Source organism: Vidua chalybeata, chromosome Z (assembly GCF_026979565.1).
Source record: "Vidua chalybeata isolate OUT-0048 chromosome Z, bVidCha1 merged haplotype, whole genome shotgun sequence".
Taxonomy (NCBI): Eukaryota; Metazoa; Chordata; class Aves; order Passeriformes; family Viduidae; genus Vidua; species Vidua chalybeata.
In genome coordinates, this window is record NC_071570.1 from 15,864,021 (window position 1) to 15,890,740 (window position 26,720).

General features: G+C 38.5%; 1 protein-coding gene across 3 annotated transcripts in view; it reads left to right on the forward strand.

Annotated features, from left to right (window-relative positions):
* PRUNE2 (prune homolog 2 with BCH domain) overlaps positions 1–26,720 on the forward strand; it is a 146,504-nt gene that overhangs the window by 76,380 nt on the left and 43,404 nt on the right. For 2 of the 3 annotated variants that reach the window (XM_053932475.1, XM_053932476.1), the window contains exon 1: positions 9,567–9,938. In XM_053932475.1, the coding sequence (XP_053788450.1) occupies positions 9,610–9,938 (329 nt within the window). In that variant the 5' untranslated portion in view covers positions 9,567–9,609. Of the gene's footprint in view, positions 1–603; positions 763–1,747; positions 8,244–9,136; positions 9,939–26,720 lie in introns of those variants that run through there. The other variant, XM_053932473.1, reaches the window with a different exon arrangement.

The window sequence follows — 26,720 nt, forward strand, 5'->3', positions numbered from 1 at the left end:
TTCTGCAATGGCCCTGCATTTTGCCTAATCTTTCTTTTGCTGCTGATAAAATCATAGAAGCCCTTCTTGTTGTCCTTGATATCCCTTGCCAGACTCAGTTGCAAGTGGGTCTTGGCCTTACTCATTGTATCCCTCCAAGTCGATGTTCCTAGAGTCCTTCCATATGGCCTGTCCCTTCTTCCACATTGCATATATTTCTTTCTTGAGTTTGAGTTTTACTGGAAGTTCCATACTCATCCATGCAAGTCTCCTACTCTTTTTGCCCAGTTTCCTTACCAGGGGTATACACTAGCCTAGAGTTTGGAGTGTTTTTAAGCAATGTTGCAAAAGCAGGTAGCAGGAACAAGTAGGAATTACGTTTCACGAGCAGATTAAGAAGGCAAAACCTGCATTTAGTATTCTAGTGTTCTTCCATTAGTGTGCTATGGGACCGGTTCTTGATTTTTATTAGGTACATAGTTGTTTTGACAAGTGAAATGGAATTTTCTTGATTATTAGACCTGCTGATGCTTTTTAACATTTACGGCTATTTTTACAACATATTTGGATGAAAAAAACCAGAAAAGTTGCTGACATTTCTTTTAATTTCTTAATGTTTTTCAGGACTGCATGTTACACAGGAGTCTCATTGGTAATCTGAAAGCGTTCATAGATAAATACGGGTTTGATGTACTTGTCATTTTGGCCAACTGCTTGTCAGATGAGAAGCAAACAAAACAACAAATAGCAGTATACTCAGAAAATGTAGAGCTAGGCAATCAAGTAAGTACCTGGAAAAAGAATCAGATGTTTTTTCTGGGAAAAAAATGTCAGTGTTTTTTTTAGGTAATCTATATCACGATGTTGATTAATTAAGTGAGGTCAAAAGGTAGCAACAATTGACCAGCAACTGAGCAGCTATTTGAAATGGCTGCATTATTTATATGGTAAGAGAATGCAAGATTATTATATTTATTATTGCTTCAGACCAAGCTAACAGAAGAAGGTTATGAGAAATACTGAAAGAGGCAAGATTTTTCAATTCAGTTAAAATGTTGGTTTGGGTTTTTTTCCACAGTTTTGACTTGGGTTTGTAGTGCGAGTAACGCAAACGTGTCTTTGGCAATGAGTGATAAGCAAACACCTTGTAAGTGGTAATGACCAGAAATCATATATGTATATGTTATTCCTAAAGAATTCAAGCTCTGAAATCAAAACAAATTATTATTATTGTATACATTTGTCCAGAGCTAGGTGCTTTCCATTTTTTAAACTATATTTATCCCCCGATGGAAGAGACTATCTCAGTGGCAACTTTCTGAACTTTTTTCTCTGTATTGAAAACGTACAATTTTAGGGACAGGTGGCTAATTGACTCCATTGTTCTCACAGCTAATATAAATGCATTTATTTATTTTATTAATAGAATTACCCCCTTCTAGAAATACTTTCCTAAATTAATTACATAAATTTTACTCATATTTCTTAAGGAAACAACCAAACATTTTATTTGGATTTTCTAACAAGAAGTGAACTGAAAAGTCAAATGGTATCATTTCTTACCAATCATATAACAAAGATTTTGTCTTGATCCTCTTTTGTAATACATCATCTATTTGGGGATCATAAATAAAGATGCTGCAGGGAAATTGCCAAGCAATAGGTTAATAGGAAGAGACAGGAATGACTGTATTACATGATGAGGTAGTCAATATGTGCCTTACGTCCATGACTGCAGTGACTTCTGAAATATCCCATTTTTCAACAGATCTGCTGTGAATTAGAAGAATGTCAGAATCCTTGTTTGGAGCTGGATCCTCTAGAATGTGAATGTGATGAAATTCTCATTTATCATCAAGAAAATTCTTCAGTGACCTGTGATGAAATTTTTCTTCTAATTAAGGAAGTTATAAATAGAAGGCAACCAGAAATGGTATCAAACAGTAGAACTTCTTCTACTGAAGCTGTTGCTGGAAGTGCTCCACTTTCACAAGGATCTTCTGGTATTATGGAGTTATATGGTTCTGATGTAGAACCACAGCCCAGTTCTGCCAATTTTATAGAAAATCCTCAAGATCTAAATGGGTCTATGCAAGCCCACATTGATGTTAATGTAGACCTTGTGAGTCCAGACAGTGGCTTGGCTACCATTAGAAGCAGCCGGTCTTCCAAGGAGAGTTCTGTTTTTCTTAGTGATGATAGTCCTGTTGCAGAAGGTGCCGTTTCACATCACAGTCTTCTGCCTGGCTTTGATTCCTACAGCCCTATTCCTGAAGGAGCAATAGCTGAAGAGCAAAAGTCTCAGTCAGGAAGCAATAGCGATAACTTTGATCTTTTCAATTTTGATCTGGCACCCATGGTTACAGCTCCATCTGAGTCATCTTCTCGTTCTGTTGATTGTTCCCCAGCAGATGACTATTTTCTCAATAGTGATTCATCAGAAGGGCATCAGCTCACTCTGAAGAAAAATCTTGATGAGACAAATCTATTAGAAAATGATACAGTAAAGTATTCAACTGACTTACTTGCAACAAAAATTGAGGAAGACAATCCGGCTGAATTTTATGAGGATTCAGGAGAAATGTGTGAGAAAACTTCAAGTTTGATTGATTTAGTTGAAGGTGATTCTTCTTCACCAGAACTGTTGAAATCTGCTGATTCAAGAATTCCACCAACTCCTATGAATAGTCTTGTAGATACTTCACCATTAGATAATGGGCAGCCTTTAATTTTCTCACAAGATGTCATAAAAAAAATTAATGAAATAGATGGCACAAATTACTCTCCGTCTCGTGTTAGATATGGGAGCTGGTGGGATGGCTTTGACCTAGATTCCAGAAATGCTGATGCATGGAGTTCAAGTGAACAGGAATCTGTATTTCAGAGTCCTGTCTTATGGAAAGATTCTAAAGAAAGTCCTTTGCTACGAGAACATAGTGATAGAAGAGCCTCAGATTCTGTGTTCCTCCAAAAACAGCCAAAGCAAATGGAATATATGAGAGCAGGTCTATGGGATAATCAGTTTAAAGAAGATAATTGGAACCATGAGAATCAAGAGAAAAACAGTGAACATTCATGTTTGCAAACTGCTTCTTTAGATGAGACAAAGCAAGAAGTGGAGAGCTTTACAGACCTGTGGAAGGTCAGCCAGCCAACACCTGTGATGTCAGATGCATGGTGTAGTGGTGAAGGAGAAGGTAGCCACCTAGCTGGAGACTCTTACAAAATCTGGACTGAGCTTGATGAAGGAAATGCTAGTAAATCCTCAGAAAATGTATGGAACATACCCAAGCTAGATAGAGAGTTAAAATCATTGAATATTCCTGAGGAATGGGCTATATCAAAAACTGGTTTATCAGATTCTTCAGAAATCACAGTTGACAATGAAATTGAAAATCCAGATAAAGGAAGGTATTATTCAACAGAAGATCATGGAAAATCTGAAAATATATCTTTTGTTTTCAACAATATGCAAAATAATTCCAAGCTGAATACAGGGGGGGAAACAGTGTTTGGTGATCCTAAACATAGACCAAAACAATTTGAAAATATAAATACTTGGAATATGTATGATAAAAACATCAGAAAAGAAGTAACAGAAGTAGTGGTACCATGGGAGGATACCTTCTTATATAAAAACTCAGATCTTAGTTCCTCAAATATAGCGGAAGATTTAGTTGTTTCTCCACCAGACACCAATTATTCAACATCTGATTCATATATTTCACCTACATATGTGGAAGATGAAAGAGAAAATGAGGACAAAGATTTTGATGAAGAAACAGTTACTGGTAAATTCATGAACACAAATTTGGCTGAGTCAAAAGTACTTGAGAAATCAAGTAAGGAACCATTATCTCCTAACAATGTGCCTTTTTCAAATATTAGAAATACAGATATCTGGAACACTCCCCTTAATAACATCACACAGTTACAAGAAAGAAATTCTGAAGTTCCAGTTCTTTCTGTCTCTGCTAAATCTTGCCTTAACTCAGAACAAACAGCTGATCTATGTTTTTCAACTGAAACATGTAGCAGTGAAAATAACTTTCCTGTATCTAAAAGCAGAAGCGTAATACTAGCATATAATCAAACAATGAATGACTTATCACCATCACAGAATGAATTAAATACTAGACAGAGAGCAGCTGACAAGGCAGAAACAATGAGCAGTGTTCCTGTAGAAGACACAAACACCTCTATGCCAGCTTCAGAAAATGAGAATGGTTTGGATCTGAAAATATGTGACTTAGGGAGTGAGATACTTACTAAGAATGAAGCACAAAACACTGCCAGTATTGATGAAGAGCTGGGTATTCAGGATTCAGTGCACCAAGTGGACTCATGGGGTTTACAGAGTGAGCAGGGTTGTGAGGAAGGCTGGGATAATGCCACTGTCATCTCTAAGGAAGGAGAAGAATGTGAGAGAACACATGTAACAAGTGGGCAGCACATGATTAATGACATTTGTATTAAACCAGTGCAAGAGGGCAATGAATCTTCAGGTAAAACAGATTTGGAAGAAAATGAGCCAACAACTGACATTGCCACCTTCCCAGAAAAACTGAGAAATAGTGTTTGTTTGGAAGTATTAATCACAGAGAATGTGTCATCTTCCAATCAAAGCAATCCAGTTAGTCAGGAAGAGAGAAAAGACGTGTTGCAGAACAGTTTAGAATCTTCAAGTACTTCTGAAGGAGGCAGAGATTATGAATTTTTTGATGACCCCTTACCACAAAATTACAAGTATAGTGAAATGAGACAGCTGCTTTCTGAGGGAGCTGGAAAAGAGGCTACAGTGAGAGAGGATGTAACAAGTCCCAAGATGGAAAATATTTCTGGAAGTTCTGATAAGGGTAGTGATAATCCTGAAAATAATTATTCTAAAATACCTGGAAGCTCAGGTGTATGGAATGACTCTGGAAAGAATGGTTGTGGCCAAGCCATATCAATTCCTTTGATGGACAAACCACAGGAACCTCTGGAAGAAGGGCAAGAATGCTTACATGAAGTGACTCCTAACCATCCAGACATTTGTAATTCTGATTTAGTATCTTTTAAAAATAGCTTAGAACTGATGAGGACCAATGAAAATTCTTTCACAGATGAGTTTAGGAAAAATCCTTCTGGATTTGTTAGTGTTCCTGATATTACACATATGTCTGTGGTGGAAAATTCATTTTCACTTGAAATAGCTTCTGGGAGAAATGAAAACTCTAAAAATGTTGAACCTGCTACTAATCTTTGTGGAGAGCCATTTGCAGTGCTTAATGACAACTTTCCCCAAACTGCTTGGGATTCACAGCCATGTGAAGATTTTCAGTCTCCTGGAACAAGTCCTGAGGCCAGCGAAGTCCTTGAAATAGCAAATACCACAAGCAGCCTTTCAAAAGATATACAGATCAAAAGCTATTTGGAAGAGGATAATATGTGGAGTAATTCAATAAATTATTACACACACTCAAGTGGAACAAGTCCTGACTTAAGTGATACATCTGTGAACGTGTGGGGAGACCTACCCGTTGCTAGTCATCATGAAAGAAGCAGGGATGTGTGGGAGATGAAAAATAATACAAATTTTGCAGATTCTTTTAAAAAGCAGGAATTTGGGAATGAATTTGAAGAAGGATTAGAAACAAGCAGTGAAGGGAACAAAGTTCCTAAAAGCTTAGATTTTTGGAATGCCCATGTAGATGATGATAGTGTATCTTCTTTATCAAGTCCTGACATAAATGAGGATTCAGAGAATTCAGAGGCATGTCCAGAAGTGATTAATGAAGATTCAGTGGGTGAAAACAAACAGCACAAAGGAACTGAAAATGAAGAGCATTATGATCAGTCCAATGCAACAAGTCCTGAACCTAATGAAGACAATTTAGGTGCAAAAACTAAGGTGGGAGAGAAGGTCCTGGTAAGCACCTGCAATGAAAATTCTGAAACAATTGAAGCCAAAAAGGTATTGCAGGAGGATGGGACTATTTACTTTATTGATCACAGTAGGACTACTCAATCTACTACAGGCCACTGTGAAACACTTGACGAAATAACTCAGGTCGGTATTTTCAATGAAAAAACAGATAGTGGGGAAGACTCATATTTGTATCAAATGAATGAAGATTCTGCATTGACTTCTGCTGCTGGTGATAAAGAAGAGCATTCTTCAAAAGCTGTAGATAGGTGGAGTATGTCACTGGAAACTGATTCAAGAACTAATCCAAAATCCACAGTAGGAACATCTGATTTTCTAGAAAACAGTTCAGAATGGTGGAGTTCACATCCTTGTGAAGAAAAGCAATTGGAAGATCAGTATTCTGTTTCAAGTCATTCTGTAACAAATCAGCTAGGAAACAGTAAAGAGTACTCCTGTGACTCCCCTTCACAAGATGAAGAACTAACAGAAGCACATTTCATGGATACAGGTAATGATGAAAATCCACCTTCCTCCCTGTACTCTGATGAAAAAGAAAATGAAAGACTAGTACGTCCTATTAATAGTCCTGACGGTCAGATAAATGAAGACACTTTACAGTTCAATCAATTTGATTCTTTCATACCGGATAAAGAAGAAATGGAGTTGATAGAGCAGTTGTTTTCTACAGATGAAAATCAGCTGACTCCACAGAAGTCTTTTTCAGATGAAGAACAACCTATACCAAATACAGCAGTTGAAGCAATCACTGTACTGGATCTGCCAAAAGACAATGAGAGAAATGCAAGTCTCACTCCTCAAGGACAGCAGGAGGACACCTGTGAAAGAGTAGAAGTGCCCAACACCATGCCAGGTGCTTCCACTGTAGAAGACTTATCTTTTGAAATGGCAGAAAAGTCAAGTCCCGAGTGGAATATATTAGTTCCACAAACTGCACTTATACCAGATATTTTACAGGATAACACACAAGGAAATAATCAGCAGTTTTCAGTGGAACCTGACCTGTGTACTAATGCTGAGGAGATTGTCACTTTGAAATCCGATGGTGAAAATCCTGATATTTTAAGTCACTGTGACCAAGACAATGGTTCAGAGTCATCAAGCAGTCCTGATGTGTGCCAGGAATATGGAGCTAAGCATGCCTCTATTCCATCTTCTCAGATTGCAGTGGAGCCTGAAGACAGTCAGCCAATTCATACAAGATCAAATGTGAATAAAGAGGCAGATATTGATTCAAAGCGTCAGTTAGTAATGCGGAAGGTGGAGATGCACTCTGAAAATGGTAACCTCCAGGACTATGAACCAGTAAAGACCAGTGAATTCTATCAGCTTAACTCTTATAATCCTCAGGAGCCTCCTGAATTTGCAATTCCAGAAGAATACAGTCTAGAAAATAAGCTGTTTTTTGACCCTCTTGAGTCAACTGAAATTTCCAGTGAAGTTATAAAAGTGCCATCCTTAAATGTGAAAGACATGTTCCATGGAAGTTTCAGTAATGCAAACCATCAAGGAGCACCAACTGATACAGCTCAAATAGTGACCTCTCAAATGCATTTGCTTCCCATGGATTTCACTCAACCGGGCAGGGAAGAACAAAGCTTAAAAGAAATTAGTGCCTTGGGTGAAGTTGTAAAATATCCTGATACTGACCATACAGCAATAATTGGTGTTGAGCTAGATAGGTCAGAAGAATGTGTGGATGAATCTGACACAGGCATAGAACATAGCATCAGGGACACCTCAGTGACTAATGTCCTGGCAGGCATATCTGGTGGAGTGAATATACTGACACTGCCAGGCAGTGAGGCAGCAGAAGGGAAATCAAAGGATGAACAGACACTCTTTCCCAAATCCTTTCTACCTGGGGGTAATGAAGGTGATGAATCTGATTCAAATAATCAACTGTTTGATGACACAACAAAAGAGTATGAAGCTGTAATTGAAAATTATGTTCCTGTGTTTAAGGAAATACCCAATGACCAATCACCAGCGGTGTGTACTCCACCATCCTCTGCATCTTTTGATGCTGAACCGTCTGGTACCAGAGAGTATGCAAATGGTGAGCTCTTGTTACAGCAGCCGTTTTATGACAGTGTTTCTTTGGAAAAACGATTGCCACTGCCAGCTCCTCTGGAAGATGCAGAGGGCGTCCTAATGACCGAAGATAAGGCATCTGAGATATCCAGAGAGTGCCTTGAGGAAAATCTCACCCCAGTACCATCACTCTCCATGCATAAAGTAACTCCCCCAGATTCTGATTTCTTGACAGGAAAAGCTGAAACAGAAACAACTGATCCTGACTCACCACCAGGTGGAGATAGAAGATCATGTGATGGTAAGAAAATCTGCTTTCCAGGGCAAATACATAGAACAGAGAAAGGAGGAAGTATTTCTATGAAGCCTATGAGGAGGAGGCTTTGAGTGAAGTGTGGAGTTTATGTGTCTCCCTAATGTACAGAACATGTATTGTGGGAAGAGCTCTAGTGTCATTCTCTCAGATGATGCCTTGAAGAGGCTGCCTGGAACAGAGGTTAGACAGAGTTAAAGGAATAAAATAGGTGTTTATTAAAAGGCCTTCAAAGGATACATCTTCAGCAGTACAAAACCCGGCCATGACTACACCCAAGATGGACCCAAGATGGGTCATGAGTTTTCACACTTTTGTAAGTTTTGGTCCATTTACGTATTGGGGTTAATTGTCCAATTACAGCTTCAGGTTATGAAGTCACATCCTCCCAAACTGCTCTCCTCCATTTGCTGTTGTTGACACTTCTTGGACCTGAGGCTGTAATGGGGTCCTTGTTTCTCAGGCTGGAAAAGGATTGTTTTGTCTAACTAAACTGTGAGGAGAACTTGCTAACACTTTATATGAAGTTCAGAGCTATATGCTAATGCAGTACAGAATCTGGAAAATATGAAAGCTAAAGCTTAAGGCATCACAGATAAATCTAAAGCTTTTCAACAGTGTAGTAATATAATTTCTGTTGTTTGTACAGGGCCTAGTCTTTGGGACACTGAATTGTTTGTGCCTTGGGGATGATTGCTGTGTTAATGTATAACCTTTAACAATAAGGATGATGATGATGATGTTATAAAATTCAAGTACACATTAACAGAGCAAAGCAAACTGAAAAGAGCTTCATCTCACAGTAGTGATTAAAGCATACTATGGTGACTAAATCAGTAATTCTGAAATTAAAAAGAGTTTCTATTTGCCTGTTCTTTTAGAAGCTGGCACTGACTCCCAACTTTGTAGGAAGGAAAAGCTGAGAAATTCCTATAAGAACCCTGAACTGGGAAGTACAGACAGTAAAGAAGATGTGAGGTTGCAGGTGCTCCCAGCCTCACTGGAGATGGATTACATCCTTGTTACTGAGGAAGAAAATACACCTGCAACAAGTGATACCTTTGAAAGAAGCAAAATTAATTTTGCATTTCAAGAATCCCATGAAGGCTTTTCACCAGGCTCCTTGGATGCCTTTCAGGCAATATCCATTTCAAATGAAAGCAAAGATCATCTTGTTTGTGGGACTGGAGGGGATGCTGTTCACTTAGAAGAGAAAAATTCTTCTCTTGTGCCTCAAAAGCTGGATGGTGAAAGGAAATCACAAGAAAGCTGTGGGCAAGATGAAGGTTGGATTATATTGGGACAAAATGAAGTAAGTGACATATCACCTGAAGAAATTTCTGCCAAGACAGAGATGCCAAAATCAGGGTCTGGACATCCTGGTGAAGAACTGGCATCTGTTGTAGTGCAGGAATTGATTCTTGACACTTGTACAGAATTTCAGGTAGAAACTCCCCTTCAGAAATATTTTGAACATGAAAGCTGGTCTTCTTCATGTGGCCTGGCTTCTGAGAATGTGAGTTTGGGCATTGCAGGAACATCAGAGTTCCAGGTAGTTGGTGGTGATAGAACATGGGAAGCAAATTCTCAACAGAGGCTTGGGAATAATGTAGCAACAGAACAAGAAGTGAAGGAGGAAACAGTTCTTCTCAACAGTGACAGAGAATTGAATCAAAAATCAGGGTAAGTAAAAAATCAACCTATTTTCTTTCCAAAGTCTTCTGTTCATTTGTTACTTATGTTATTGAGGTGTGTGCCATTATGAATAGATGGCAAGACTTTCAAGTCTGAAGTATGCATTTACAGTATTTAACCATCAATGTATTACTTCCTTTCTGTAAACAGATTGTTGGTTCTTCATTGCTTGATATGACCCAAATTAGGGTTGTTTTGCAATTGATTTGAAGGTTACATTCTTGCAGGATTAAATCTATCTTCCTTCATTGAAATCCCACTGATTGTATTACCTACCTTTATATCTGAAAGATATATGGCCAGGGCATACAGGCCCAAGCCAGATATTGATGATGTTGCCATTATATGATGAGATTATGGAAGGATTGAAGTAAAGTACTACCTCTGCCCAATGCAAAACTGCTGAAAAGGAAGAAGTCAAGGCCCAGAGTCAGAAAAATGTGCTGCTTGTAGAGGAAAGAAAAGCATGAAGGGAAGTTGTGGTCTTTGTGATTATTTTCAAGTTCTAGACAGATCAGAGGAGCATTTATGACTGTTGGAATTGAACTGGTAATTGAAGCAGAGCGAGTACATATGGACCTGGTTTTGGGTGGACATGCAGTCTCTGTGCTGGCAGTATTCCTCCTGCCAAGTGACTCTTTACTGTGTCATCAGATGGAGTGAGGGGTGGCCCTCCTGACTCCATTTACTGTAGTGTATTGGATAGGGTGCTTCTGTTGTTGATCTCTCTTCTTTTGCAAACAGCAGGCTGCCATCAAGGGAGAGGAAAATCTTCAGAAGTGTTAGCAGAAAATGAGCACTCATCAGACCTGCAGAGCCTGAAGTAAACCAAATACTGAGTGCTTGACCTTGAAACTAGCCAAAGTATGGTGGGTTGGCACAGCATTTCTGTTGCACCCAATCCTCTAAGCGTCTAAATTCCATTCCAGAAGGAAAAGTAGAAATTTTGAAATGTCCTGTAAAAGAGAAAGCTGGGAAAAGCCAAACAAGCAATATTTCCAAGCAGCTGTTTTGCATGCATGTTGTTGGGTGGAAGGGTAGCTTAGGATCTGCAAATCTAGGAAAGATAGATGTCCTTTGACTTGGAGGTGCTTTGATTGTTAACCCTGGAAGCCATTTTTCAAACTCTGCAGGCTTTCACTGGGAGTTCATTAAAAACAACTAATTTCAATTAGTAAAGATGCTTTTTTGACAAACCATGCATTTCTAGTTAAAAATCTTAGAATCATGAAATGCCTACCAGTTCTGCTCACAGCCAATAATGACTGGGACAGGAAACAGGAATAGTTGTTTAGGAGTGCTGGCTTGCAGGCTTGCAGGTCTGATGTAAAGAAATTGTCTGTTATTTCCTCTGTCTCCCATAAAGCATTTTAAATTAAAACCAGGTAGATGCTGACCCAGTCTAAGTCACACTGATTAATTACATTCAGGCAGCATCCTAGAGGTTGACTTGTCATACTTACATTCCCATGATGTTTTTAGAGAGGAAAACTCTAGGTATCCGATTTAGAATGATTTGTAAGTAAACCAGCACATTTTTGACTTGAGATAACTTTGATGCAGTATGACTCTTAGTTAGACACCTCAGGAAGAAGATCTGATTTTTGAACTTAGACTGGTACTAGAGAAAACATTTCTATGCTGTGGATTTATAGGGGTGGGTTAGCATCTTACTGCTATAAATTGTTATATCCATTTTGAGAAGAGCTCTGCTGTTTTTTAGGAACTTCAGCAAATCCTGAAGTGCCACTCAACAATAGTTCACATTGGAGTTTTGCATGCAGTACATTCATTATTCTTAGAACTTAGCGTATTTGCTCAGACTAATTCCTACATTAAAATCCAAAATTGGACCGTGTTAATGTTCTTGTGTTTTCAATAAAAATTTAAATGTATGATGGAATATGGTGCATCCTGCAATAAAAAGATAAAATAATTCTTGGTATAGAATATGTATTCAGCTTCCACATTAACAATTAATTGTGGGAGCATGGAACCCTTAAAATCTACTTTGCTTTGGGTTTAAGTTTTCTTTCTTGGTAAGTTGTAAACTTTAATGGAAGTTTTTTCTAACATTAATGTTATTAAAAGTAATTAATCCTCTTCTGTGAGGATTTTATATGTAATAGAGATTGCTTTTGTCATGTGGTTTTCCCCTCAGTTTCCCCTCTGCTTGGTAGTTATGTTCAATAAAATTAAGCTTATATTTTTGGTCAGTTAGGTAAAGACTTCAGACTTCCTAGGAGAACAGACATATGCATCCCTGTGCATGCCCACAGCATGATCACAGAGGCCTTGATTCCTTTGAAACCAAAGCAAACACACAAAAAAATACTATGATGAAACACATATAGGAATCATTATTTCTAGATTATATGCCCATTTAATGAAAGCTCTTACATAAACAGCTGAAAAACTAGCAACTGACATGGTAGAAGTGTGTAATTAGAAATGCTTTCTTAAGGTATTTAATTGACAGTTTTAAAAACAGAAGTTCCTTTTTAAAACATAACTCAGTATGCAGCTTTTGACTTTTTAGTCTGAAATTAACTGCCCTTCATTGTCACTGATGTTTAAAATAATGTGATGCAGCAGAGCTGCCAGCCTATGGGAGGTTAGTGAAGAAACACTGGTGTCATCACATAAGAGAAGAAACTAAGACTTTCCTGATTGTTGCAATTCATTTTCTGGAAGGCACCTGATGGTGCTATAAAGAAACTCTTCTAGTGTGAAGGTGGTGAGGCGTTGGAACAGGTTGCGTGGAATAGCTGTGCATGCTCCATCCTTGGAAGTGTGCAGAGCCAGGCTGGATGGGGCACTGAGCAACCTGATGTATTGGTAAGTGTCCCTTCCCCAGTCAAGTGGGTTGGAACCAGGTGATCTTTGAGGTCCCTTCCTACCCAAATCATTCTGTGGTTCCATCATCTTAGAAAAATAAAAAAACTTATAATTTGTGTTCAAACTCAAACCCAGCCAATGAACAGCTGATTTAGTAGTCCAAAGTTCATGAAGGCACTTACTTAGTAACTCTCTTGTAATCCCTTTTATATCTATATGTCCCTGTTTAGGAAAAAAAAGAAAAAGTTCCTACTTGTACTGTGTAGGTTCCTTTTGTAGTGGAGTGAAGGTCAGTGAAGGATGCAGTTTGCATTGTTTTCTGCTGTCATCCTGCAGATGTCTGCCACTTCTTCTAATAAAATTGCCTGTTACAAGGCAAGAAGAGATGTTTGAACTCTGATGGCTGAAAACTTCAAGCTTTCTGCATTTAAGGGTTCCAACCCTCAAGTAAACACCTCGTTTGACCTGAGATCTTGGAAAAGGCTTCAAAAATTGAGTGATAGCACAGTAACAGTGTGTGTGTAGTGTGGATAGTATTATGTGATCTCATAGCATGAAAAAGCTTAGATTTAGGATTTTAGTATATGGTGATATATGGGAGCCAAGATGGAGAATTTCGGGTGTGGGTTAGTTGTCTTTTTTGCACCTTCTTCTTCCTTCTTCTTGAACCTTGGTGGTTTTCTCTAATTGGGTGAAAGATATCCGCCTTTTGGGTTTCGGGTGATCATAATTGGGTTAGAAGCATAAATAATATAGATGTCAACTGTTTATTGGATAACTGGGAATTAAATAGCCTTGAATAGACACCATTTTAGCTCACTTTCTCAACTTGTTAGAGAATGCTCACATCTCGTGAGTTTGTAATAGATAAGGATAATAAACTTCAGAGTGAGACTTCAAAAACAACATCTCCTGAGTTTTATTTGCCCTGACCTTGGAGCGAGAAAGAGCCTGGTATTCCAACAAAGAGGGAATTACGGTTTTAAAACAGAAAGCATTAACAAAAACCAGAATGAAGAAATGCCTTAAAATCTTGATGTCTGCTAGTCACTGTGCCCTTCATCCCAATGTCACACATAATACCTCTCAAAGGTGTTTTAAGTAAGTCTGTGGCTAGGGGTGAAGTTCTTCCATCCTCTCCTGTTTTATTTCTGCAAGGAAAAGCTTCAGCAGAGAGTGAAGAATAAGGATATTTACTAGTATTAAAACACTGGAGAAAAGACATCAGCTTGTCTCAGAAATACACAAACACCAAAAGTAACAAACCCTAGAGCTTCTTTGGACTCCTCAAAAAAGTGCAAAAACATTTGATAGCACATTACTAATGTCAGTCTTTCTGGAAAGAAAACAACTTTTTATACAGCATGTTAGGTGGGCAGGATTACATACTTTGCTACTGCTGACTAGAGGTATGCCAGCAGAAAAATTTATGAAGACAGGAGATAATTTTCTTCTTGATAAAAGGTGTCTTGTTGTACTGAGCTATGTGAAAGTTTCTGGCAATGAATTGGTCAGGAGGCAGAGGGAGAACACTGCAGATGGCTGTGCTAGTTTTTACCCAGCATATTCCTCAAAGTATTTTAGTGTCTGTGTATACCAGATCATTCTTGCTTTTACCTTTGTGGTAGGGCAGTATTATCCTTTTCCTTATTAGAAAGAGTTAGAAAGAGCTGAGCAAAATACTATTAAATGATGTATTGATTTGAGGTACAAGAAGCAGTGAGAAGAGTAGAAATAAGAACAGAGATATTTGGAAGGTTTGGGGGAGAGCTTAGAAAACTGGTGGCAAAACTGAGCAGAAGATAACTTCATTTGAAGAACTACCACAATGTATTTAACCTGTTAGAATAAGACTTTAAAAGAAAGCTCCATTTATCTTTCTGATAGCATTTTCTCGAAGTAACAGGAATAATTATTTTCTGCTCACATGTATAATGATGTTTTGGAAAAGATAGTTCTTCCACTGCCTCTGTCTGAAATATCCCTCTGTGACCACTACCATACTGCTGGCTATTAAAATTGCCCAGTAGAGAAAGCAATCCAGTGTTTTATTAATAGAAAACCCTGCTTTCATCACATTCCCCTGTGCTTGCCAGTGAATAAAGATAATTAAATTTAATTAAAGAAAAACATGTGACTGTTACAAGGTTAATAAGAATTCTGAGATGACTCTGCTGTCTCTGTGACTTAGTCAAATACAAATAAATCTCAAAGCCATATTTGAGTCAATATCAATGCCCAGTACTGAAATTAAATACTGATAGACTGGACCCAGGAAAAAATTCACATTGATTCCAGTGACCAAAGGTTTCACCAAATATTTTCTCAAAATGTCTCTTCTGTCATCCCAAACCTAGAATAAGGCAGTGAGTTAGGGATCCCAGGTTTGCCTTACTCTTTTATGGACAAAGCAGGGTCGTATAAATATAGGATTCTTAAAGGCTTGAAAATCTGTTGTAAGAAAAAATGAAGTAACATTTACTTTCCTTTGGATATCTGTTTCCTTTTTTTCTTGGAAACCTGTGGGGCTGCCATCTTTCACTTCTCTCAGGATTGTTTATTAATTGGCCAGATTCACTGGAAAGCAGTTCCAGGCACTCTGGGGACAAGGCATGATGCTTCAGTTATGTTTCCAGCTCCTGCTGAATTACAAAATTATGGAAATGGGAATTGAACTTAGGTCTCCTACTTGGCAGCACAAAGCATGACATCTGACTTGACACAAAGACCATGCTTTAAAGGTTAAAAACCAAAGACGTAAGTAAAGCAGCAACAACTGAGAAGATTGCTTGTAGGAAGGTTCTGATGATCTCATTTTTGTAAAAACAGCTTTAATATTTACATGGCAAATATCAAGACCTTTATAAAAATCTTTTAAGAAGAAAAGAACAGCACTTCACTGACTGAAAAACAACTTCAAAAGGGAAAAAACCCACAACTTACTATTATTTACTAATTGTACTGAAATTTTAATTAAGTTGTGAGATTGGCCTGATAGAGCCACTTTCTTAAAGCAAGAAGACCTGGACTTTGTTAGTATGGTTTAGCAGTTAAATGAAAAAATCCCTCACTATTAAAAGCACCACTGTTTTCTTACCTAATTAATTATATATTCCAATCAATGTGATCGATGACAAGAGACTTCAGCCTAAAGTGTTAACAAGCTGTGAAACATTAATCCTGTGCACATAGACCGGACTTTGACAGTGAGCCTCAGTGAGGTAAGTGGTCCCAGCAGAGCATCTGTTAAGGAGTCCATGAACTGGTTCTGGCCTTTGCACAATGAAGGGCACAGGAAATGTTGTGGCAGCAAATGACTGGACACTGAAAGACACAGAAGGGGTCTGATGATTCTGCTGGATGACCCCCAGAATTTTGCACACACAGACTGTGAGGGCATAAAAGCCCAGAGTTTCCTGTGTTTGGGGTCCTTCCTCAGAGGCACCCAGCTCAAGCTGTTCTTTCGTTGTTGCACCATTAGGTTATTTTAAGGATTGAGACTCCTATGGGAAGCATGGGTTTGCACCGGTAAGGAAACATGGTCTGACCACGTGCGTGTGGGGTCCCAGCTCAGGTGCTATGAGTGTGACTGCCAGAATGGCTCGTGGATGGTCAGGCAGGGAAGTTTCCTCAATAGCATCCTAAAATCTCAAAAATATTCTGTGGTACTCTGCGCATGGAGAATTAAGAACTTGTTTTCTGCCACATTACTAATTTCTCAGCTTCACTGTAATCTTGCTACTAATGACTTCTATTGTACATAAATAATTTATAGCTTTATATCTGGGATACAGGAAGTCTGGGAATTACAGATTTTTGGGTCCATGATTACTGGGTTTATGAACTTTTGATTTTAAATGAAATAAATCTTGGCCAGTTGAAAAAGTACTAGAAACATCACCATCACTGGAAATTTTACCTACAGCTAGGTGACAGAAACATCAAAGATAATGTGTCTGCAGCACTGTACTCTTTGGAAGTATACTTTCATACCAGTGATGATTTTTAAATTTCTTGAAATGCTTTGTATTTATCTGTTTTCCTTTAAAATAGCATGTGGGACTTAGTTACCAGGATATGTGTTGCAGATAATGACCACTTTCTCTGTAGGATTACTAACACCATGAAGAGCAAGGTGGGAGCCACTGAAGTGTAATTTACACTGTGCTGTAGCTGTGCGTGGAGCTGTACTGAAAAGAGAAAACGGGGTTAGGCTTTTGTTTGGTTTTGACTGTTTCTGGCTAAGCAGTCAGACGTGAAAGCTTCTCCAGTTCTCATTGTTTTCCAGGAGTATCTGTGCAGTATGAAGAGAGAAACCAGATGAAGGTTAGGTTGTTCCAGGATCTAGTCCCTGCTGTAGGGATTAGGATTGGAAGGTGTTTTGCATTTGGAAAGAAACCTGGATTTTTTTAGGGACCCTACTCACAACAGACTTTTTATAAAAGGAGACTGTGAGACTACACTGCCTGGGAAGAAATATCCTTTCTTTCCCTAAGAAGCACAATCAGGACCACAGGCTATGGGCTTTGCTTCCTGCTGCACATAGTTTGTGTTTTCAGAATCTACTGTGCCTTCTGAATTGGTGGTTGTTGGTGTTTTGGTTTTTATATTTAAATTTGCACCTGCATTCCCATTGCTAAACTGCAAACGGAAAAAAATTATGCAAACCATGTCTGAATGTGCATGTGCTCTATAGCCATCAATGCAAACAGAAATGAGGGCTGAGATAAGTTGAATCCATAGGAACTTTTGTCATGCAATCGCAGCATAAGCTTTCCTCAGGCAGTGAAATGAAGCAGCAGGGAGCCTTTTTGCTGCCGGCTGACTCACTGCATCAAAATTTGATGATGCTCCGAGGAAGCTCCACAGAGAATGTGAAAAAGAATGGTAATTTTCACGGCCGAAGCACAGCTCTGCATTTGCTTAGGTGCGCCTGTAACCAAAGCGCTGTAGCTGCTGGCTGACACAGCCGGCTGTGTGAAGGCAGGTGATCGATCGCCCTTATGTAGCAGTACCGCTGCCCACGTGACAAGAAAATGGTGGAGGATCCGTATTCCTAGTAAACTGCTAGAGAACGACGGATGCTGAAGTGCAGCAGTGAAGCATCTTTACTATTTTTGCAGTAGAGAGGCCTTTTCAAGTCTTCAGAAGGTAAGCTCTCTTGGCTCGAGCGGCAGATGTGCAGAAGATTTTCTGGTTAGCGGTTCTTTATTGCAGTTACTTTAGACAGAAAAAGGGTAAATGTTAGTCAGCATGATGCAAAGCACTCCGGACCTCATTACTGAAAACAGGGCAGCTGTATTTTAATTCTGTTGCAGCTTTTCATGAGAGAAGCTTACATCAGTTCAGGAGGATTTCTTTTATCTGAGCACAGGCATGGTATTTATAATTAGGAAACAAAACTTCACTGCAAAGTCACCTAATGTACTGGATTATTTTCAGGTTTTTTTGCCTAGCTCTGAGGATACAATGGGCAAAAAGGGATGAAAGGGCATTGCCAGCATATATCTTGCTTTTAAAAGTGCTTAATTACTGGTAGCTCCACTGTTTGTGACAGCTCTCATTGTAGGCTACTTGGCATTATAGTTTTGGGGGTTTTTTCCCTATCAACTGAAGCATATGATTTTTTAATTTTTTGCAATGTCCTCTTAAAATGTTGCAGTGAACAGTGTATGTAATTTTTGAAGGTTAACTGATGAAGGATGCAGCAGTAATCTCATTGGTAAGGGATTCAAATACTGCTAAAGTTGGTTTGTGCAGGCATTATTTTTTTTTAAAATTAATTATAGGCGCTTGATTCAGCTCATTCAGTTACTTGCTATTCTGTCTGTGATGAACGAATGAAAATATTCATCAGTTCCAAGTATGGTAAGCACATAAATGATAGTGATGCTAGTGATATACAGGAGATGTTGAAATACACAGAATGTAAAAATATTGGCTACTTAAATCAACTTTGAAAGGAAATGTATGCAGGCTTTTTTCTTTGCCAGAATTCTTCTAAGGGGGCTAGGGAAGGGAAGGAGGGGCAGGCAGAGATGTAATAATTGGATTTATGTATATTTACTTGGAAAGCAGAGCTGTTTTGAGAAAGGGAGGATGCACACAGCTCTAGCAGCACTATCAGGAGGCATTAAAACAACTGTGGAGGTCAGAGCAGGGAGCAGTGCACACCAATCCTTACCCTGCCAAACGTTTATTTCTTCCAGGCTGCCATGTTCATTCTTTTACTCTCAGCAACGCTCTTCACTGATATATTATGTGGGGTAGGGATGTACAAAGATCTAAAATAGCTTTTTTTCCCTGGCTTTGATTAGTCTGGTTTTTTGTTTGGCCATGCATAAATCTGGACAGTAGAAAATTAATGTAGTTAGAGACAAATCTAGTTTTTGCATACATTAAAAACCTCATGCTACAAGCAGTCTGTTGCAGTTTTGTGGCATCTCTGTATAGAATTCAGCAATAATAAGAGAACAGTGTTATTTACAGCTTGTAATATATCTGTAGGAAAAGGCATACCAAAAAAAAAGCCATCTTAAAGCTCCAGTCTTTGTTTGGCCAAAAGTTGCAGCTTGCAAAACCTAGTAAGAGATAACGTATAGATGAGAATATGTTTTTGAAAGCGCCTGTGAATATTGATAAGGCTTTTTTTTAATCACTGTAATGTCTTCAGGATTGGAGACACTTCTATCACGTCCTGCATAAATACCAGAAAATAACAGTGCTACTGCAACAACAAATAATACCGAGGCAGGGGAAGGTGGGAGTGACATTCCAGTTGCTTACCAGATTTCATAGTTTATCTACTTGGTTTTTCCTTTGTACAGTGAAGGAAGTGGTTTAATTGTTACGGGATTTTAAGAATTAACTCATTATTAGTTCTTTATATATGTTAGTTTGTGTTCTTATCTACAGCCTTGCACCTATGAAAAATCTATGACAGCAGCAGATGGGACTTCTATATTTTAGGCTAACAGATGAAACCTGACTGTGTCCTACACACTGGCAGCAGACTCTAAAGAGCTGTCTGCTGGGCAATAGCTCAGCAGGATATACCATTGCCTGCTTGTTGAAAGTAGAGCATATAGCTAACCTTGCCCATGTATTTCCCTAGCTGTAATACGTAAGTGCCATGTGGAAGAAGGAGGAGCCCCATTTTCTCTCCTCCTGAATATTACTTAGTCAGTCTGGCATTTCCTGTCACTCTGACTCTTTCACAGCATTTTTGCTATGACTGACATTACTCTTTCCCACACTTGGGCTGGCTTTTATCTTCCTACTGCTCCTTGTGGTACTTCCAACTCAATGACAGAGTTCTGCTTCTGAAGATAACTGGTGGCTTTCTGCATCTCCCATCTCTCTTTACACATGCCTTTTAGACCTGCCAGCTGCAGGGTCTAACAGTCTTTCCTGCACCTAAAACCTCTTGCCAGAGCAAACAAGCTGCAGGCTTGCATGTTTTCCAGTGTTACTGCTTCTGTAGAGCTTGTGTGTCCTGATTAGGAGTCTTCCCTGACTCATGTTTGGGACTTCTGTATTTTTCCTAAACTGATAATTTCCTAGTATGGATGGGAATTGATTTCAGTTACCAATTTACACCCAATAGGATATTTCCATTTTAATTTTCCGGCTAAAATTCCCACTCTACATTCTTCATTGTCACTTAAATTCCCCTAATGTTTATTGCATCTCCAACAATTGTAGCTTTAAGAGGCACTAAAGTTTGACATTAACACCTTTTCAGAGCCTTTTCTTTAGGTCACCCATAGCCTAGACAGGGAAAATGCATCTTTTAGTTATTTCTAAGTTTGTAGTAGGTCAGCTAGGAATCTAAATTATAATAACATTGAACACTGTATGTTGCGAAATCATTGATACAGTAAATGGAAAAGATGGAATGGTAGACATTTGGCAGTACAGTGACACACATGTGAGAAGAGAAAGCAAAGAATTTCACAATATTTAAGGTATTGAGGAAATAGAAATATTTTGAGGATAGGGAATGAGATTATTAAATAGGACCAGAGAAAAGCAGTATGAGGGGAGGAAAAGACAGAAGTCATACAATATTTAAAAAAAAAAAAAAAGTTGCCATGTATCTTTTTCTATCTATCAACATATTGTCCAAAAGCTGAGCTTGAAATCAGAAGAGTGTTAGCAAAATGCTAATACTTTAATGGATGGATGAAAAAAAAAAAAAAATCTGTACATCTTGATGTTAAGTGAATTCTTGTAATTAGCAGCTCTAAAAGTCATCATCACATTTTACCACGCGGGCAGGACATACTTTGCCTGTTGTGAGATGCTCTGTTAAAGCATTTTGTTCCAGCCTAGTTTAGGATGGTAATAAGTACCATCAGCACTGTACATGTCATCACCTGGACATGCAGAGAAATAAGTCCATTAAGCAATACAAGAAATTGCCAATATTATGGGAAAACCAAGTGGTAAAGAGAAATAGCCACTGAACTTCAGGTACTAGCTCAGTCTCAGAACTAATGGTTATGAATAATGGTTAAGAGCAGTGTGAGGCATTTTTGCATGTTTTCATTTGGAAACAAATGTGCTTGATACGGTGTAGATTGTTATAGTTGGAGAGAATTTCCCACAAGTGGAGAATAGACAAGTTCAGTGGGGTATAAAAATTAAAACTTTCTAAAGATTTTTTGGCTTCTGATCCTGCAACCTCTCCCCTGCTAACTACTCTCAAATCATTAGCATACTTACTGAAAGTACAGATGGCTGCACTGGGTAGAAGGTGCACCCTGCTTTTTCAAGTGCTTCTGACATGCCAGTTACATCATTTGGAGCTGCAGGTATTCTGATGGTTGGTCCTGACCGCACAATATGGCAGGAAAATGGTCACTGTGAGCCACACATTCAGGAAGAGAAACTGGTTTAAAAGTTAGGAAAACTAAAACTGAGTTTTCTCAGGGAAGAATTAATTGCTCAATGAGAGTGGAAGGTAGGAATCAGATCCCTGGTATCTTAATACATTTTCTTTTTAAATTATATTTTTAAAATTTATCTTCAGGTTATACTTAAGGATCTTTTGAATCAGATTGATTTGATTTCTACTTTCTCTGCTGGCATTACCGTGTTGCATTTGTAATGTAATAATTTCAAGAGTGGTTGTTGATTAACAGATCATCTAGATATGTGGAATATTATCTGTAGAATACTAACAACATCTATTGAAACATGCTTTCTAAATGCTGATACTGCTTTGAACCTACACAGCACATTGCCAGACCTTGTGATCTTTCAGTATTGATGGAGGAGCACCCATCTTTGTGTTGTTAATTCTGGTGATTTTCCACTGTTTCAGTAAAGATAAAGGAGCATTGATCTAGGAACCTAACAGAGAACAACCCCTGCTCTTAGGGCAAAACTGTGTGGTGGTATACAAGTGCAATGCTAAGTAAAGAAATAGATGTCAAGTGACATGTTACTTTCTGCTTTTGCACACAGAATATTGTTTTAAGATGGTAATATTAAAATGGTAATATTAGGAACCTCGCAGGTTATGCATTTCTCTGTAAGAGGCATAGCTGGAGACAGTGCTATTATATGGATGCTTTCCAAAAGCACTACCCTAAAGAATTTGTCCATCGTGTCCATGTTTATGCCATGATGTTGTTATGTGGTTTTGGAGACTCTAGGACCTGCTGCTGGCAGCATCAGTCTGGTTTGCATTTCTAAGTCCCCATTTCAGCAAGACATCTAGATTTGGAACTTGAATTTCCCTCATCTTATATTAAGATGCATTTTTATTTCATGTCTGGAAGTCACATATAATCGAAGAAGGCTCGAGCCCTGGATCTGTTCCATAGACCTTCCTGATCCATGGGCATGTACATAGAGGTTGATGAAATAGCCTAGTGAAATCCATTATCCGTTTGCTTGGATTTGTCCCTTCATGGCTCTCTGCATCCCTCCATGGCTTTTCCTGTTTCTCTTGTGCTGTGACACAGGGAGGGAGCTGCCAAAGGGTCAGGACAGACAACATGTGCCTGCCTAGCAGCAGTAAAAGCAGCAGCATATGCTTAAGAACAGCAACTTTTTTTTTGGCAGTCTTCAGCTGATATGAGGAGCCAGGAGAGCCTACCACTATGACTGGCTTCCTGGAATAAAATGAGGCTTATAGTATAAGTTAGAAAAGAGGAACAAGGGAAAAGATGGGTAGATAAACAGACACTAAACAATGAATTTGATAGGAGACTAGGAAATTCTTAATAAAGAATGGTTAAAAAGGTATTCAATGGGTCTAAGTGAGAATTTTAACATGTTTTCAAATCTTGTGGCTGTATAAGGATTTTTCTACAGAAAGAATATTGCCTCTTATTATGCCTAACATTTTCATTCAACTCCCATGCTGAAAATGGAGCAAAATGTTAGCATATGAAAACTGAAGGATAAAAACCAAGGAACTTATGATTTTTCTAATATTTAGTATTGGCTTATTCTGTGGCTTTCATAAATCACATATATTTTTGTAAAATATGATTATGAGCATGTAATCTACTAGGCAGCAAGCAGTATGACAATGATGAGTTAGCATTTGCATCTATAGATTTTTCCTAAACTAATTTGTGATTAAGAGCTACAAAATAAAGAGCAATAGAAACACCGTTAATTTCTAACATTGCTGAACATTTCTATGGTTGCTAAATTCAGGTCTTGGGAGGTTATAAAATTAATCAAGTTTTATAAGTCACCTGTATACAGTATAATTATTTTACGCAGCTGTGAGTAAAAGTAATTACTTTTTTCTAGTCTCAGATATCCTGGAGTGGATTCCTTCCAATACACTCATTTTCTTGGTATATGGATAGAGCTGAAGCATAATCTCTGACTGATACTGACTAAATCTTTCACAGTGCATGTCACTTTGATTTGTTGCATGCTGTTCTGCAGTTTAGGGGTCATTAATTCTGCTGAACCTAAAAAAATCATGCTGCAGTCTCTTTTATCTCTGAATAGGTATCTGCATAAATTACTGTTTATTGTCTGGATTTTCTGTAGCAGAGGACTAGTTACAGGAAGTAATTTTGGGTTTAGTGGGTACGACTAATGTTCTTGCTTTCTTTCTGTTTCTTCCTGTGTATTTTCATCAAAGTTTCTTCACACTAAAACCCACTATTTTGTCAGTTGTTATTTCTGAAATCCATACATTAACTCTGTATTTCCTAAAGCATCTCCTTTTGGCTGCAGACACAGTTGATACTGAAGTGTGGAATAACCCTGTTCCTAAGACACAGGAATTTGATCTTACCTCTCATGTGTTGGTAGTAACTCCTCCCTTGACCCAAACCCTAACTGCAATAAAAAACCCCACAACCCTGCCTTTGCCTGGTCTTTCTTCTCCATCCCTCCCTCCTCCCCAGGGGTAATAAGTGGATTCTCGAGTTTCTGAAACAAAGACCCGTCTCCTTTGTTCCCATGCCCAGCGCTAGCAGCTGCACCCTCCCTGGACATGAGCAACCCAGTTGCAACGCACTGCAATACTGAAGTATGTCCATCATTTCTCTGACTTTGCAGAACATTGCTACGTGTGTAACCTGGACAATAAGCATTAAAACTCAAACACATGTAGATTATATTGGGATTTGTTATTAGTCCATTAGTGTTAAAGGTCTCGGAAATAACACATCTCAGTTATAACAGTTTATGGAGTTACATCTACAACTGGAAGATGATGGACAGACTGACTTTCTTCTTTGAGCACTCCAAGTAGTAAAAGCAGGAAGTAGACATTTGTTGTTCTTTTTAAAAATGCTGTTGTAGTGATGGTCTACAAACCTGTAATATCTTTTCTGAACAGACATGGCACAGAAATTACAAGCCAGAAGTGTGGAGTCCTATGAAAGAACGCAAAAGATATGCTGTTTGGATATAAATGCAAAACAGCAAAACAGTTTCTTTTTCAAAAATGAAATAATATATCAAGTGTTTAATTGTGATAACAGAATGTGGGTTTTGCTGTTCTCTTATATAAGGTGAATGTTGGAGTAGTGTCCTGGTTTTGACTGGCATAAAGTTAATTTTTTCTCAGCTAGTACAGTGCTGTGTTTTGGATTCATTATGAGAATAATGTTGATAACACACTGATGTTTTAGTTGCTGCTAAGTAATGCTTACCTTAAGTCAAGGACAATTTCAGTGACTCATGCCCTGCAAGCAAGCAGGTGCACAGGAAGCCAGGAGGAAGCATAGCTGGAACAGCTTACTCAAGCTGATCATAGAACATCATGCCTGGTGTATAATCTGGGGAGTTACCCAGCAAAGGGGGGACCGATTGTGGCTCGGGGGTGGAGTTTGGCATGGTATGGTGGATGTTGAGTAATTGAATTGTTCCTCATTAAACCCTCAAGTCTAACTTTGTATTCTCCACTCCATCCCACTGGGGTAGGGAAAAGTGAATGTGTGCCTGTGAGATGCTTAGTTGCCAGCTCAATTTAAACCATGACAGGTACCTACAGAGATGGGTGATAGCAAAACACCCCTTGTAAATCATGTATTTGGTAACATATTTTGGCTCTAAATTTATAGGCATTTGTATAATTGTAAACTGAAGAGGAATGGAGCAGTTAAGAAAACATTTTGTGTAAACACATGCTTGATGTAAATTGCAGTTTGTGGAGTGTTTGAGCGATTGCTTTAGGTTCTTCTAAGGTTTTTAATTGCTTCTGAGTAGGAAGGAATTCTTGTTTTGTCTGAAAGAAGTTAGACATCTTCCAGGTGGGGTCAAAATGATGTGAAACCCATCAGGCAGGCCAGAGATGGGTTTACAGAAGATACTGCATACTCTGGCAAAACACTTAACTCTCCTTAATGCTAAGGCACTTTCAGACAGAGCTGTGCTGAGCCTCAGTAGACAGGCATTGCTGGATAAATGCCAAGGGCTTTTTCATACCTCCCAAGGAAAATACTCTCCTCTCATATCAAGTCCCTCAAGCTCTCCTGTCTGTTTTCCTGGGCTCAGTAATTGCATAAGGGTGGTGTCACAGGGTGGGGATGGGATGGGTTCAAAGGAGAAGAACTTTGTGCTGCCTGTGTGCTGCAAAAGTAACTCAATGAGTTTATGTTCCCCTACTTGTTTTTGTACCTCAAATTTTACTTCCTGCATTATTCTTCAATGCAGCTTAATTTTTCTGCAAAATTTGTGAGAAAGTGGGCTATCAGCAGGACTCTTACTTCATCCAAAACCAGGGTATACCTGCATAATGTGTGGAATTTGAGAAGATGAAAAAAGCCTAAATGTCTAGCCTCTGAATAACCTTTCCACTGCACTTCATCTCCCCTCTTCACATTTAGTATCCAAACCAAGCATGTATTAATATGCGCAAAGGTGATTTCATTCATGTAATTTCTTTGACTCACCATGTTTTGAAACTTTATAAAAAAACTTTTGATATCTTGTGAAAATTTAAGAATAAAATTATTGCTCTATGTAAAGGGAACAACTTGAAGGAAGCATGATTTACTTACCTAGGAAAAGTGCCTGCCGGTTGTGGACTCCACTTCAGATTAAACGTCTGCAATGATGAGTAGAGAAAATGAGAAAATGTATACATTTTGAAGTCCAGCTGGTGAATAAATTGTGGTGACAGTCACAGCTGGATTAATGTTGATCTCTTTTGTGTGTTGTAGGTATTTATTCAGAGCAGTGCACTGGAAGCATATCTTGTATTAGACTAAAGAAATTAACTTCTTGATAATAATAGCTGCAGAGCAACTTGGAAAACTGGTGATAGATCACAGATGACATAAGGGTGAGGCAACACAGCCCATAGGGATTGTGACATATTGCTGTGAATATTCAAATCTGCTCTTTCCAAAATAGCAGAATGCTGCTGTACCTGGAAAAGTCAGGAAGGATAACTTTAATTTTGAGAGATACTGATTTGAGAGGGCATTAAGAATTATTTAA